Source organism: Amphiura filiformis, chromosome 8 (assembly GCF_039555335.1).
Source record: "Amphiura filiformis chromosome 8, Afil_fr2py, whole genome shotgun sequence".
Lineage (NCBI taxonomy): Eukaryota > Metazoa > Echinodermata > Ophiuroidea > Amphilepidida > Amphiuridae > Amphiura > Amphiura filiformis.
Genome location: NC_092635.1, coordinates 11851042 through 11865498, shown reverse-complemented (window position 1 = coordinate 11865498; position 14457 = coordinate 11851042). Strand labels below are relative to the sequence as shown.

Sequence of the window (14457 nt, the reverse complement as noted above, 5' to 3'; positions counted from 1 at the left end):
AATCATAAATTCAGACATGTACTAATGTATATTTAATTTTCCAACAGAATCCACCCTACCCTTATTTAGTGGTGTACTATCTGTAGGAATAGGAGATACAGCTGCATCAGTGATTGGCTCAAAATATGGTGTTATCAAATGGCCTGGTAAGTCAGACAATCATTCAGTGGCATCACAAAAGGGCACCACATACCTCCACTTTTATCGACCAGCTGGGGTAGTCACACCCAGTGGGGAGACGTTTACATCATTTGTTACATGGTGTGTCTTCTGTTTGAGTCAGGGTATCAGTCTGGGTAACTGAAAACCTAAACCCTTGGCATGTGAAACCCTGCCCATGTATGTGACAAGGACTTTGCATGTAAAAAACAAACAAACAAACAAGCTTTGATAAGATATCTCTCAGTTTGCTTTATAGATGCTGTTCATCTGCTGTTTTAAATACTGTATCATGGCAGGCAATTTGTTTGCATGACATCAAAGGATTAACAGGCAAATCTTGGTCATAGTACAGGGCCTAGGCTTCTAAATCAAGTTAACCTAAGAATGAAGCATTATAATAATAATAATAATATGCAAGATATGCTTGTATTCGGAACACATTGCTGGTGTATTATATAACTGCATATGTTTAATGTAATCAAAAAGGCTAAAATGGGTTGGTTGTTAAAATTGACAGAAAAATGGTGCATATCTTGTATCATCATTAGGACAATTTGAAGTGATTTTCAACTTAATAATACCATGGCCTACTTATGTTTTAAAATTGTGGTTTCCTGATTCACATAATACTTACTTGTGCTTTGTGTTATTTTTTGCAGGAACCAAAAAGACAATCTTAGGGACCGTGTCAGCCATCCTGTTTCAGATTCCAGCCTGTTACTTGCTGTCATACATCGGTATCCTCCCATCTATGGCATCTCACTTCTTCTCTATCTCATGGGCTATCGTCCTCACATCATTGCTGGAAGCATTCACATTACAAATAGACAACTTGGTGCTACCTCTGTTTATGTACTGTTTACTTGTAACATGAACTTTATTGTAATATGTGACTTGATCTATCCACTCAGACCAAAGTCAGACATTTTGAAAACTAGGTTATTACCATTGTATCTTTCTGTCCTGCACTTACTGATGTTCAAATCCTCATTTTGCTTATTATTTTTGCCTACATCTCAGTTTCATTATTGCAGACTTTGGTTTGATTGCATCAGATCATGTCACATAATTATGAATATCTAGATTTTATCCATTCCATCAGTTTCTTGCATTGATTCATGCATATGAAAATCATTCAAACATTCCAAAAAGATTTGAAAGGAGCGTTAATGTCAATGATTTAAATTTGGAAAGTCCTTAATACCATAATAAAATGGAAAGAGATCAGTAGATAGAAGCTGGATTTCAAGACTATATTAATAAAAAAAGCCTGAAAGAGATAAGACTCTATGCTGACCTACAGTTTGTGGTAGAGAAGAACGGCAGTTCTTGAAGATGTTCATCAGGAATGTTCATACCAGAACGGCAGTTGTTTACACTTTGAGAGCGTGCACAGCACAAACACAGAAGTGGTGTTCTGATTGGCTGATTCAATCGTCTGACAATCATAACAACAGACCGATAAACTGATTGGCTGATTACGTTGGTCGGCGCAGATCGGCACTCTTGCAAAGCTCCACATATGTTGCTCATTAACAGGGTGCTTGTGACAATCTGAGCAAGGGCTGCCGTTCTTCTCTGTATAATGAACTCCTGATGAGCTTATAATATTCTGCATGTCATCATTGAAACTCAACTGGGTTGAAAGAATGCACCCTACCAGGCTTTTATATTCATTATGTTAAAAGGTCAACCATTACCTGTGGAATGGCACTCATAGCTGTGGATGGTAGACACTCATTTTTATGTATTTTTATGTTCCTTTATGATACCAACAATGCACACATTTGTATAAGATTAAGATAAATATTATATAAAAGATCTACGTTTTTATTGTATTGTATTTTGCATTTAATAATTTGCACCAATTTAATGTTGATTATGAATGAAATCTCAGGGAAGTGCTAGGTTTTAAATTACGGGACCTTGAGTGGATTTCACTAACATTGATATGCATCACAGATGCTGAAATTTATTTAAGTTCCCACATCCATCATATGTTTATTAATTTAAGTTTGCCAATGAGAGTTACAGTTGCTATACCATGAGAGAATCTCATCTACAACAAGTATAATTCTAAATGAGGGGTTTAGGGTTTATTTGGATGGAAGAGACGAAAGGCAGACACCTCGACACAAAAACATTATTTGGAGTTTGAGCAAGTATTACTGATACACGCAGCTTCACAAACATGGATTATTATATGACCAATCTATTGTAATGTTTAGAGGTATTGCTTGTAGATGGAATTATATGGTGCATCATTAAAGCCTTAAGGGAAGGGGTATGAACGTTTGGGCAGTATTTATTGTGGGACTTTAGAGCACATCAGACATATCGAATTGCATTCTGAATATGGAGAATGTCCTTCTTGTATCAAATAATTTTGATTTTTTGAAATTCGCAATGTAATACACATTTTATAGCAAATCATTAAAAATTGATATTTTTGATATTTAACAGTACTCGAAGTAAACTTTGTAAATCTGATGATTTATATTTGAAGTATTATGTAGGTGGGATGAAAGGCCGACGATCAAATGAAAATTTTGACCTTTCGTATTGAAGATATGGATTTTTTTTCCCAAAACACCAAAAAAAAAAGGTCTTTTGGGAAAAAAAATCCATATCTTCAATATGAAAGGTCAAAATTGTCAATCGATCGTCGGCTTTTCCTCCCAGCTACATACACTTTAAGAATATATCATTAAAGTTATAAAAATTTACTTCGAGGACTGTTATATCTCAAAAATGTGAAAAATATCAAATTTGATCAATTTGTCATAAAATTTGTATTATATCGTAAATTTCATAAAATTATTTTATATCAGAAAGACATTCTTCGTATTCAGAATGCAATTCGATATATATCTGATGTGCTCTCATGTCCCACAAAAAATACTGTCGAAATGCTCAAAACGCTCATTCCAGTTCCCTTAATGTACGATTTCCGTCAAATTTTGATTTTGTTATTCTTTATTCAAAATGTTGAAATAATAATAGTAATAACTGACGGGAAGGGTTGCTGTCCATTTTAGGTTGAAATAACAAGGTAAAGTGAAAGAAACCCCACTGGTTATTTTGGCCATTTAACACATAGTTCTATGAGAGGACATATTATCATAATTTATAAATTATGATAATATGTCGAATTTTGCTCTGTTGACCTACAAAAATTTGGCCGATACCATTTAGGTGCAAGTTGGGACCTGTGTAAACATTACAAATATGCAAAAAAATCAGATTTGAAAAAAATTAACCAATTTCATATTATAAGATCGTACATTATGGCTTTAAAGTAATACATATATGTAACAGAAGGTCATCTTTATTAATTATTTGAGCTTTGTGATTTTCTATGCCACTTCTACTACTTGGGATATGTGAAAAAGTTGGCATTGGCATAAGAAATTGCAATTATAGGTAAAGAGTTAAATTAATGAGTTCCTTAGGTAGAGATTATCAGAGATTTTCTGTATGAACTTTAGAACTGCTCCACAAAATGAGCTACAATCATAAATGGGCTCATTTGATACAATATTGCAAATATTTTGCTCTGTATGTGCAAATAACCACAACTGCTCAAATACGTAGGTGTGCTAGCCACGGTTTGAGAATTTTGAATCTCGTCTGAATGACGATTTCAGTTTGATGTCAGATTCTGTCTTCATCAGGTTGCCATCACTGCCATTTGTTCAGCTTATTAACACATGCTTATTCACAAAAAGGCAATAATTTTGGAATTTTGGGGTGAGCTGGTCTAGCAAATAGCCCAATAACTTTATCAAATATGATGGGTTAAATTAATGTTAGTGAAATCCACCTCTGCTCCTATAAAATGTGCATGATGTCGTCAGGGTTCTTATGTAGATACATCTGAGTAAAACATGTTTAGCAACAATATATTAGTTTCTAATTATATAGGCACTGGTCATGGAAGATGTCTTACCCTTCCCAGAATCCTTTGCAATGTGATGCATCACCTCACTACATCAAATGACACTCCCATACCGCGGAAACATGGCATGTTGCCTCAGGGGATCGACGCTAAGTCAGGTACCGCGTGAGCAAACTCAAAAATAAGCGCAAAACAGCGAAAGCGTACACTAAAAAGAAACTTGGCAGTAAGATAAGCGATGTCGCCAGGTCTGTACGCTGTACCGGCGTCAGCTGAATTCGAGTACGCTTAGAGGGCACAGGCATGGAAAATTCCAATCTGTGTATTAATAATCTAAGGACACTCCTGTTACTTTGATTATAGTACTGGTTTCCTTTGTTTTCATGTTGAGAAAAGACTGGCTAAACTTGGGTATATAGATAGTCAAGAAATAAGCCCATTTTCCAAGACATGGATGTGCTCTGTTCATTGAGGTAATTTTTATTACTATCGAACTATGATGCACTAGATACCAAATCAGTACAGTAAATTCAAATGGAAGTAATGCATTGTGGGAAGTATAAGATATCGTCTCTGGGTACTGGGCATTAAATAAAGTTTTCAATTTGGAGGCTTTATTTGAAGTATTTCAGAAACTTGAAAAAAATCACTTTATACATATCTTGATGAAGTGAAAAGAATGTAGGCAAGATATGTATAAGGTTATAACCATATTGGTTGTTTTGAACATGTATGATACCACAATCTTTGATTCCAAAAGTTGTTTATCACCCGAAATAATTGTTTTAAAATGTCTTTAAACATATTTTGACCAAAGAGAACAAAATGACCAGTTACTAAATGGCTTCTATACTTTGATTCACCTCAAGTTTGGTAGTGGAAACAATATCAAATAGCGCATGTAAAGTTATTGTGCAGAGCATACGATGGTTTGTTGCTGCACAACCGTGAAAAAGCATTGACATCACTAACAAACTTGATGGGAACCAAAGTATATGATCAAATATACATTGCGTTATGTGCCCACTGGGTACTTGTGTTACAATGAGCTACAGTGTATAGATTGAATAAACTATACATATGATACACTTATGATTTTACAATAATTACTTTAAAGTTGTCATTTATCATTTATAATAGATTGCATACCATATTAGCAGTGGCGTAGCGTGGGTCATCACATGGGGGGCACCAACCATGATTTGGGGGGCACCGGGTCTGATGGGGGGCACAAGCTGTTTTTTCGGCAATTTTCCTATGGGATTTTTTAAAATTTCAGATCGATGGGGGGCATGTGCCCCTATGACGCTACGCCACTGCATATTAGAGGTTTCAGAAAAGTTTTGCTGAGAGGGCTATGAGCCACTATGGGCCTGGAAGTCAGGCAATAATTATGAAACCCCTGGGGTAAATTACAGTGGTCAGTGGTGTGCCAAAAAATGTTCCCCCACCTCGGCCAGCCAAAAATGCCCCGCCCCCCGCCTGCTGAAAAATCTTTGCCCCCTCCCCCCTTGTTTGCACATGACAAATTATTGGGATACCAATTTGCAAATCTAGAGCACATATTTTAAGCATAGGCGCCCCATGAATGTGTACCAAACATTGCTTGCCCCCTTTTGCCTGCCCAAAATGTTTTTGTCCTTCCTCCATTCCTCCTGATTGCACAGCGCCTAGTTTGATTTACCTGGGGAAATTCCCTTGCACCACCCCTAAAAGAAAAGGAAGATGACTTAAAAAATAAACAACTTCATTCAAAATGACCTAACTTAGGGAGTGTTCATTAATACTTTGGTAGGGGGGCTGGTCTTCCTCCAATTTTTCGCTCGAAAACTTTTTAACCCCCCCCCCTCAATGGACCGCTAAACTTTTTGACCCCCTCTTTTCCCAGACAAAACTTTTGACCCCCCCCATTATCGTGATAACAAACATACTTAATAGTGTTGTTTCTAGTGGTGTGGTATCTGGGTCACATGTCATTGAGGGAGGCAAATGTTTGAAACATTCCCAGTGGGACAATTGTGCATTAAATACAAGCACAAGGAAATTTTCATTTTATACTTAATTTAGATTTGTCCCAAATCAGGGTGTTTATCTGATTTTACAGGGATAAATGAAATAGAGGATTTATTTGGAGGTTCATAGGCACATCAGCATAATTTGGATCTGTGGCTATTATGATAGTACAAATGCGCGCGAATCGCATACAAAATTTGGCCATATTGAAGCTTGAATGGTCAAATATTGTTAAAATTGGAACTAATTTATGCAAAAAGCTAAAATAGTCAAATATGAGATTAATTTGGTCACGCAAATGTACACAGGTATCAGTTTTGGCCCCCAAAGACTGTGGTACCTGGGCCTGTGCCCACTCTGCCCTATGGTAAATCTACCCATGGGCCTATGTATACAAAATAATTATTTGCAATGAGAAATAGTAAACTGAAGTGTGCAGTTAACATGCAAAGAAATCCAATTTATTTGCAATATTTTCTTGATTTAGTTGTATTTTGATGAGATTGGTACATAATCATATTTGTAGCCTACTTTGAAGAGATATAAAATTCTATGATAAAAACTGTATTTCTTAGACCAACCCAGATGTTACATGTTGCTGATCATCTTGAATGTTATATTAATTAATAGATATGTATAAGCTAAGTGCCATCATTTTTTCAAACAAAAGCACTGAAAACCAAAACTTGCCCATGTTAAAAGTGATATAGAGGGACCTAATGCGCACAAAGCGCGCGACAATTTTGGGTTTTGAAGCGGAAAACATTTTGCCCCCCTTTCCTACCACCTAAAACTTTTTTGGTCCCCTCTCTTTTAAGGTCCAAAACCTTTCGGCCCCCTCCCTTTTTACCAGCCCCCCCCCCCCCCCCAAAGTATTTCTGAACACTCCATTACTAAGAGTTTATTGTTGTTGTTGTTTTTCCTTCTTTTTTTGTGGGTTTTCCTGGGAAAATTGAGTTTATATGCTATTCTATGGGGTTGACCCATAATGTTCATGTCAAAAAGGAGGGGAGCCTGAAATTTTTGAGATCTGAAAAAGGGGGGGGGGCAAAAAAAAATTTGTGATGAATTTTTTTTACATCAGGTCCCCCCTAACAATTGTTTTTGAATGGTCCCTAAGATTAGGCCTGTCATTCATCCAGGTAGTAAACAATTGAACTATATAAATCTAGTCAACTTTAAACTTACTATTTTTGAGTGGGTAGGCCTATGAATTATGTTGTTTTGTTTGTTTTTGTTTTTGGGTAAACAAACAAACAAACAGACGTTACTGCAACTGCCATGCCTAACCGAACTCGGTCTTAAGGGGTCACACCACTAAATCAAGTTCCTATTCTTTTATGTGTTAAGAGTTTCCTAGGAAATCGTCATTTTCTCATGGTTAGAACGTGCTAGGGCATTCAAAACAAAAACATTCTAAAAGATTGTGATATATTCTACCCTAAAACCACCATTATTTTGGTAGTTGAGTGGCTCGATTTTTCGCAGTGGTGCATTGAACATGATGTAAACCATACCAAAGCCTACATCTCAGCGCCTCTATGCTGTGACGTCATTTGGTGCATGGAAACTAAAAAATCTTCCTAAAATGTCAGAATTGTAATATTTTTTTATTATTTTATGTTTGGATGATAAGAAAAACATCCAAAGAGCACAACTATCACCAAAAATAGGCACATCAACCTTCATTTCAAACTTTTTTTCCATTAAAATACACCTGGGATGGTCAGCGAATAAAAACACGGTTGTTATTTCTTCAGTCAGATAGGGTTGGACCTGATTTAGTGGTGTGATCTCTTAAGGGAGCAGAAATTGTTTAAAAGACCATTTTACTTGATATTCAGTCTTTTTTAGCATATCTTGACCAATTAAAAGTGAAATAATTCAAGTTTAAATATAATTCTGAGTCAAATTAATGCAGTATGTGCATTGCTAATCATGCGCTATCTACTGAAGATAGCAACATTAAGATATGATAATCAGGCAGGGCCTAAGTTTTTGCTTCTCAACCTTTCAGATGTTTTTAATTTAGTCACAGGACACATGTAAAAGTTGAGACAAATGCTTATATATCCAGATCTATTGTCAAGTTGGCAATGCCATGTATAGTTGAAATTACTAAATGAAACCCAGCATCCATTTTTAAAGGATTTTCTTGTTTGCTGTTTTCTTGATTAATCTTGCTTGTAAATAGTCAAAAATGCTTGAATGGTGCCTTCTTTTACTCCATCCATGATACCATGATGGTCACACAACTGAAAAAAACACCACAAAATTGAAATCAGACGTTACTGCAACTGCCAGGCCTAACCGAACTCGGTCTTAAGGGGTCACACCACTAAATCAAGTTCCTATTCTTTTATGTGTTAAGAGGTACCTATGAAATCGTCATTTGCTCATGGTTAGAACGTGCTAGGGCATTCAAAACAAAAAATTCTAAAAGATTGTGATATATTCCACCCTAAAAGCACCATTATTTTGGTAGTTGAGTGGCTCGATTTTTCGCAGTGGTGCATTGAACATGATGTAAACCATACCAAAGCCTACATATCAGCGCATCTATGCTGTGACGTCATTTGGTGCATGGAAAAAAAAAATCTTCCTAAAATGTCAGAATTGTAATATTTTTATTATTTTATGTTTGGATGATAAGAAAAACATCCAAAGAGCACAACTATCACCAAAAAATAGGCACATCAACCTTCATTTCAAACTTTTTTTTCCATTAAAATGCACCTGGTATGGTCAGCGAATAAAAACACCGGTTGTTATTTCTTCAGTCAGATAGGGTTGGACCTGATTTAGTCGTGTGATCGCTTAAGGGAGCAGAAATTGTTTAAAAAGACCATTTTACATGATATTCAGTCTTTCTTAGCATATCTTGACCAATTAAAAGTGAAATAATTCAAGTTTAAATATAATTCTGAGTCAAATTAATGCAGTATGTGCATTGCTAATCATGCGCTATCTACTGAAGATAGCAACATTAAGATATGATAATTAGGCAGGGCCTAAGTTTTTGCTTCTCAACCTTTCAGATGTTTTTAATTTAGTCACAGGACACATGTAAAAGTTGAGACAAATGCTTATATATCCAGATTTATTGTCAAGTAGGCAATGCCATGTATAGTTGAAATTACTAAATGAAACCCAGCATCCCTTTTAAAGGATTTTCTTGTTTGCTGTTTTCTTGATTAATCTTGCTTGTAAATAGTCAAAAATGCTTGAATGGTGCCTTCTTTTACTCCATCCATGATACCATGATGGTCACACAACTGAAAAAACACCACAAAATTGAAATCAGACGTTACTGCAACTGCCAGGCCTAACCGAACTCGGTCTTAAGGGGTCACACCACTAAATCAAGTTCCTATTCTTTTATGTGTTAAGAGGTACCTAGGAAATCGTCATTTTATCATGGTTAGATCGTGCTAGGGCATTCAAAACAAAAAAATTCTAAAAGATTGTGATATATTCTACCCTAAAACCGCCATTATTTTGGTAGTTGAGTGGCTCGATTTTTCGCAGTGGTGCATTGAACATGATGTAAACCATACCAAAGCCTACATATCAGCGCCTCTATGCTGTGACGGCATTTGGTGCATGGAACTAAAAAAATCTTCCTAAAATGTCAGAATTGTAATATATTTTTATTATTTTATGTTTGGATGATAAGAAAAACATCCAAAGAGCACAACTATCACCAAAAAATAGGCACATCAACCTTCATTTCAAACTTTTTTTTCCATTAAAATACACCTGGGATGGTCAGCGAATAAAAACACCGGTTGTTATTTCTTCAGTCAGATAGGGTTGGACCTGATTTAGTGGTGTGATCTCTTAAGGGAGCAGAAATTGTTTAAAAAGACCATTTTACTTGATATTCAGTCTTTTTTAGCATATCTTGACCAATTAAAAGTGAAATAATTCAAGTTTAAATATAATTCTGAGTCAAATTAATGCAGTATGTGCATTGTTAATCATGCGCTATCTACTGAAGATAGCAACATTAAGATATGATAATCAGGCAGGGCCTAAGTTTTTGCTTCTCAACCTTTCAGATGTTTTTAATTTAGTCACAGGACACATGTAAAAGTTGAGACAAATGCTTATATATCCAGATCTATTGTCAAGTTGGCAATGCCATGTATAGTTGAAATTACTAAATGAAACCCAGCATCCCTTTTTAAAGGATTTTCTTGTTTGCTGTTTTCTTGATTAATCTTGCTTGTAAATAGTCAAAAATGCTTGAATGGTGCCTTCTTTTACTCCATCCATGATACCATGATGGTCACACAACTGAAAAAAACACCACAAAATTGAAATCAGACGTTACTGCAACTGCCAGGCCTAACCGAACTCGGTCTTAAGGGGTCACACCACTAAATCAAGTTCCTATTCTTTTATGTGTTAAGAGGTACCTATGAAATCGTCATTTGCTCATGGTTAGAACGTGCTAGGGCATTCAAAACAAAAAATTCTAAAAGATTGTGATATATTCTACCCTAAAACCGCCATTATTTTGGTAGTTGAGTGGCTCGATTTTTCGCAGTGGTGCATTGAACATGATGTAAACCATACCAAAGCCTACATATCAGCGCCTCTATGCTGTGACGGCATTTGGTGCATGGAACTAAAAAAATCTTCCTAAAATGTCAGAATTGTAATATTTTTTTATTATTTTATGTTTGGATGATAAGAAAAACATCCAAAGAGCACAACTATCACCAAAAAATAGGCACATCAACCTTCATTTCAAACTTTTTTTTCCATTAAAATGCACCTGGTATGGTCAGCGAATAAAAACACCGGTTGTTATTTCTTCAGGCAAAAATGCTTGAATGGTGCCTTCTTTTACTCCATCCATGATACCATGATGGTCACACAACTGAAAAAAACACCACAAAATTGAAATCAGACGTTACTGCAACTGCCAGGCCTAACCGAACTCGGTCTTAACGGGTCACACCACTAAATCAAGTTCCTATTATTTTATGTGTTAAGAGGTAACTAGGAAATCGTCATTTTCTCATGGTTAGAACGTGCTAGGGCATTCAAAACAAAACAATTCTAAAAGATTGTGATATATTCTACCCTAAAACCACCATTATTTTGGTAGTTGAGTGGCTCGATTTTTCGCAGTGGTGCATTGAACATGATGTAAACCATACCAAAGCCTACATATCAGCGCCTCTATGCTGTGACGTCATTTGGTGCATGGAACTAAAAAAATCTTCCTAAAATGTCAGAATTGTAATATTTTTTATTATTTTATGTTTGGATGATAAGAAAAACATCCAAAGAGCACAACTATCACCAAAAAATAGGCACATCAACCTTCATTTCAAACTTTTTTTTTCCATTAAAATGCACCTGGTATGGTCAGCGAATAAAAACACCGGTTGTTATTTCTTCAGTCAGATAGGGTTGGACCTGATTTAGTCGTGTGATCGCTTAAGGGAGCAGAAATTATTTTAAAAGACCATTTTACATGATATTCAGTCTTTCTTAGCATATCTTGACCAATTAAAAGTGAAATAATTCAAGTTTAAATATAATTCTGAGTCAAATTAATGCAGTATGTGCATTGCTAATCATGCGCTATCTACTGAAGATAGCAACATTAAGATATGATAATCAGGCAGGGCCTAAGGTTTTGCTTCTCAACCTTTCAGATGTTTTTAATTTAGTCACAGGACACATGTAAAAGTTGAGACAAATGCTTATATATCCAGATTTATTGTCAAGTAGGCAATGCCATGTATAGTTGAAATTACTAAATGAAACCCAGCATCCATTTTAAAAGGATTTTCTTGTTTGCTGTTTTCTTGATTAATCTTGCTTGTAAATAGTCAAAAATGCTTGAATGGTGCCTTCTTTTACTCCATCCATGATACCATGATGGTCACACAACTGACAAAAACACCACAAAATTGAAATCAGACGTTACTGCAACTGCCAGGCCTAACCGAAGTCGGTCTTAAGGGGTCACACCACTAAATCAAGTTCCTATTCTTTTATGTGTTAAGAGGTACCTAGGAAATCGTCATTTTATCATGGTTAGAACGTGCTAGGGCATTCAAAACAAAAAAATTCTAAAAGATTGTGATATATTCTACCCTAAAACCACCATTATTTTGGTAGTTGAGTGGCTCGATTTTTCGCAGTGGTGCATTGAACATGATGTAAACCATACCAAAGCCTACATATCAGCGCCTCTATGCTGTGACGTCATTTGGTGCATGGAACTAAAAGAATCTTCCTAAAATGTCAGAATTGTAATATTTTTTATTATTTTATGTTTGAATGATAAGAAAAACATCCAAAGAGCACAACTATCACCAAAAAATAGGCACATCAACCTTCATTTCAAACTTTTTTTTTCCATTAAAATGCACCTGGTATGCTCAGCGAATAAAAACACCGGTTGTTATTTCTTCAGTCAGATAGGGTTGGACCTGATTTAGTCGTGTGATCGCTTAAGGGAGCAGAAATTGTTTAAAAAGACCATTTTACATGATATTCAGTCTTTCTTAGCATATCTTGACCAATTAAAAGTGAAATAATTCAAGTTTAAATATAATTCTGAGTCAAATTAATGCAGTATGTGCATTGCTAATCATGCGCTATCTACTGAAGATAGCAACATTAAGATATGATAATCAGGCAGGGCCTAAGGTTTTGCTTCTCAACCTTTCAGATGTTTTTAATTTAGTCACAGGACACATGTAAAAGTTGAGACAAATGCTTATATTTATTTTATTTATTTATTCTTTCTTTATTGAGGGTAATACTGCTTCAGTGACAAGCACTGCTTTTCAAGCAGGCCCTCATTGTATACATGTTATAGCAACAAAATATATTACGATACACAATATTTACAAAAATAGCATACATAATATACTAGTATTACAAATAAGTATAATGGTATCATCAAATACAAGAAAATTATAAGTACCATGATTCAAAATACAGAAATACAATAATTATATTTATACAAAAATAAGCAAGCAAATGAACAAAATGTAGATAAAGACAGGCCTAAATTTCTTTAATTTTTGACTGAAATTGGCCTAAAGTCATATTTTCCATCTGCGCTCTTACTGTCGGTGGCAAAGAATTCCATGCATAGGCTGCCCTGACGTGAAAAGTACGTTGACCTGAATTTGATTTAAATTTTGGAACAATCAATGTATTAGAAGTATGATTTCTAGTTATATGATTATGGTTATCATGAACAAAATCAAATTGAGAAGATAAGTATGATGGATATTCATTCTTTAAACATTTGAAAACAGTCATTAATAGAGTATTATGCCATCTTTGATCAAGTTTAACCCACTGCAAAGTATTCATTAAATCATTAGTTGGTGTCCTTATATCTGCTGAGAGAATTATTCTAGCTAAATCATTATGAAGTACCTGAAGCCTATTATGGTACTCTACACTAAAATTTGACCAGACCATGCTGCCATAATCAAAGTGGGGAATAACAAGAGCATTGGATAACATTACAGTGGTTTTGTGTGGAAGGAAATATTTTATACGTTTTATTATGCCAGTTATTTTGGAAATAGTTTTACTAACATTATCAACATGAGCTGACCAAGACATCTTGCTATCAAATTTTACACCTAGATATTTAAACTCATCTACTCTTTCAATATCATTGTTGTTATATAATAAATGTACATTGTTGAACTTTTCAAGCATTTTGTTTGTACCAAAGATCATAAACTTAGTCTTTTCAACATTTAAAGTGAGTTTGTTTACTTTGAACCATTCAGCTACCCTACTTAGACATGACTCCATTTGAATTTTAAGATCAGATTCATTTTTAGCTTTACACATTAAAGAGGTATCATCAGCATACATTACAGTTTACATTCAGACACAGCATTAGGTAAACAGTTAACAAAAATGATAAACAGTAAAGGACCTAAAATTGAGCCCTGAGGAATACCAATATCAATTGGCCTAAAGTCAGAAAGAGTTGAGTTAACATTAACAGTTTGTTCTCTGTTGTTTAAGTATGATTTAAACCATAATAATTCATCCCCATATACCCCATATTGTTTAAGTTTCCTAATCAGAATATCATGATTTACAGTATCAAATGCTTTCTTTAAGTCTATAAATAAAACACCTGTAGCATAACCTGTATCCATATTCTTTAATATGTAATCTTGCACATCTAGAAGGGTTGTTGTTGTTGTGGAATGATTCGGACGAAATCCTGATTGAGCATTTGATAACAGTCCTACATTACTCATATATTCATATAATTGATCATGGACAGCTCTTTCAATGATCTTTGATACAATTGGTAATACAGAGATAGGTGTATAGTTACTAACATGAGTTTTATCACCCGATTTAAATAT

At 35.0% G+C, this 14457-nt stretch overlaps 1 protein-coding gene across 1 annotated transcript in view; it reads left to right on the top strand.

Annotated features, from left to right (window-relative positions):
- Positions 1-1153, top strand: part of LOC140158621 (dolichol kinase-like) — a 53260-nt gene extending 52107 nt beyond the window's left edge. Inside the window, exons 10-11 of the mRNA XM_072181782.1 lie at positions 48-146; positions 822-1153. Coding sequence (XP_072037883.1) covers positions 48-146; positions 822-1036 — 314 coding nt within the window. The 3' untranslated portion in view covers positions 1037-1153. The remainder of the gene's footprint in view (positions 1-47; positions 147-821) is intronic.
- Positions 1154-14457: the final 13304 nt, after the last annotated feature.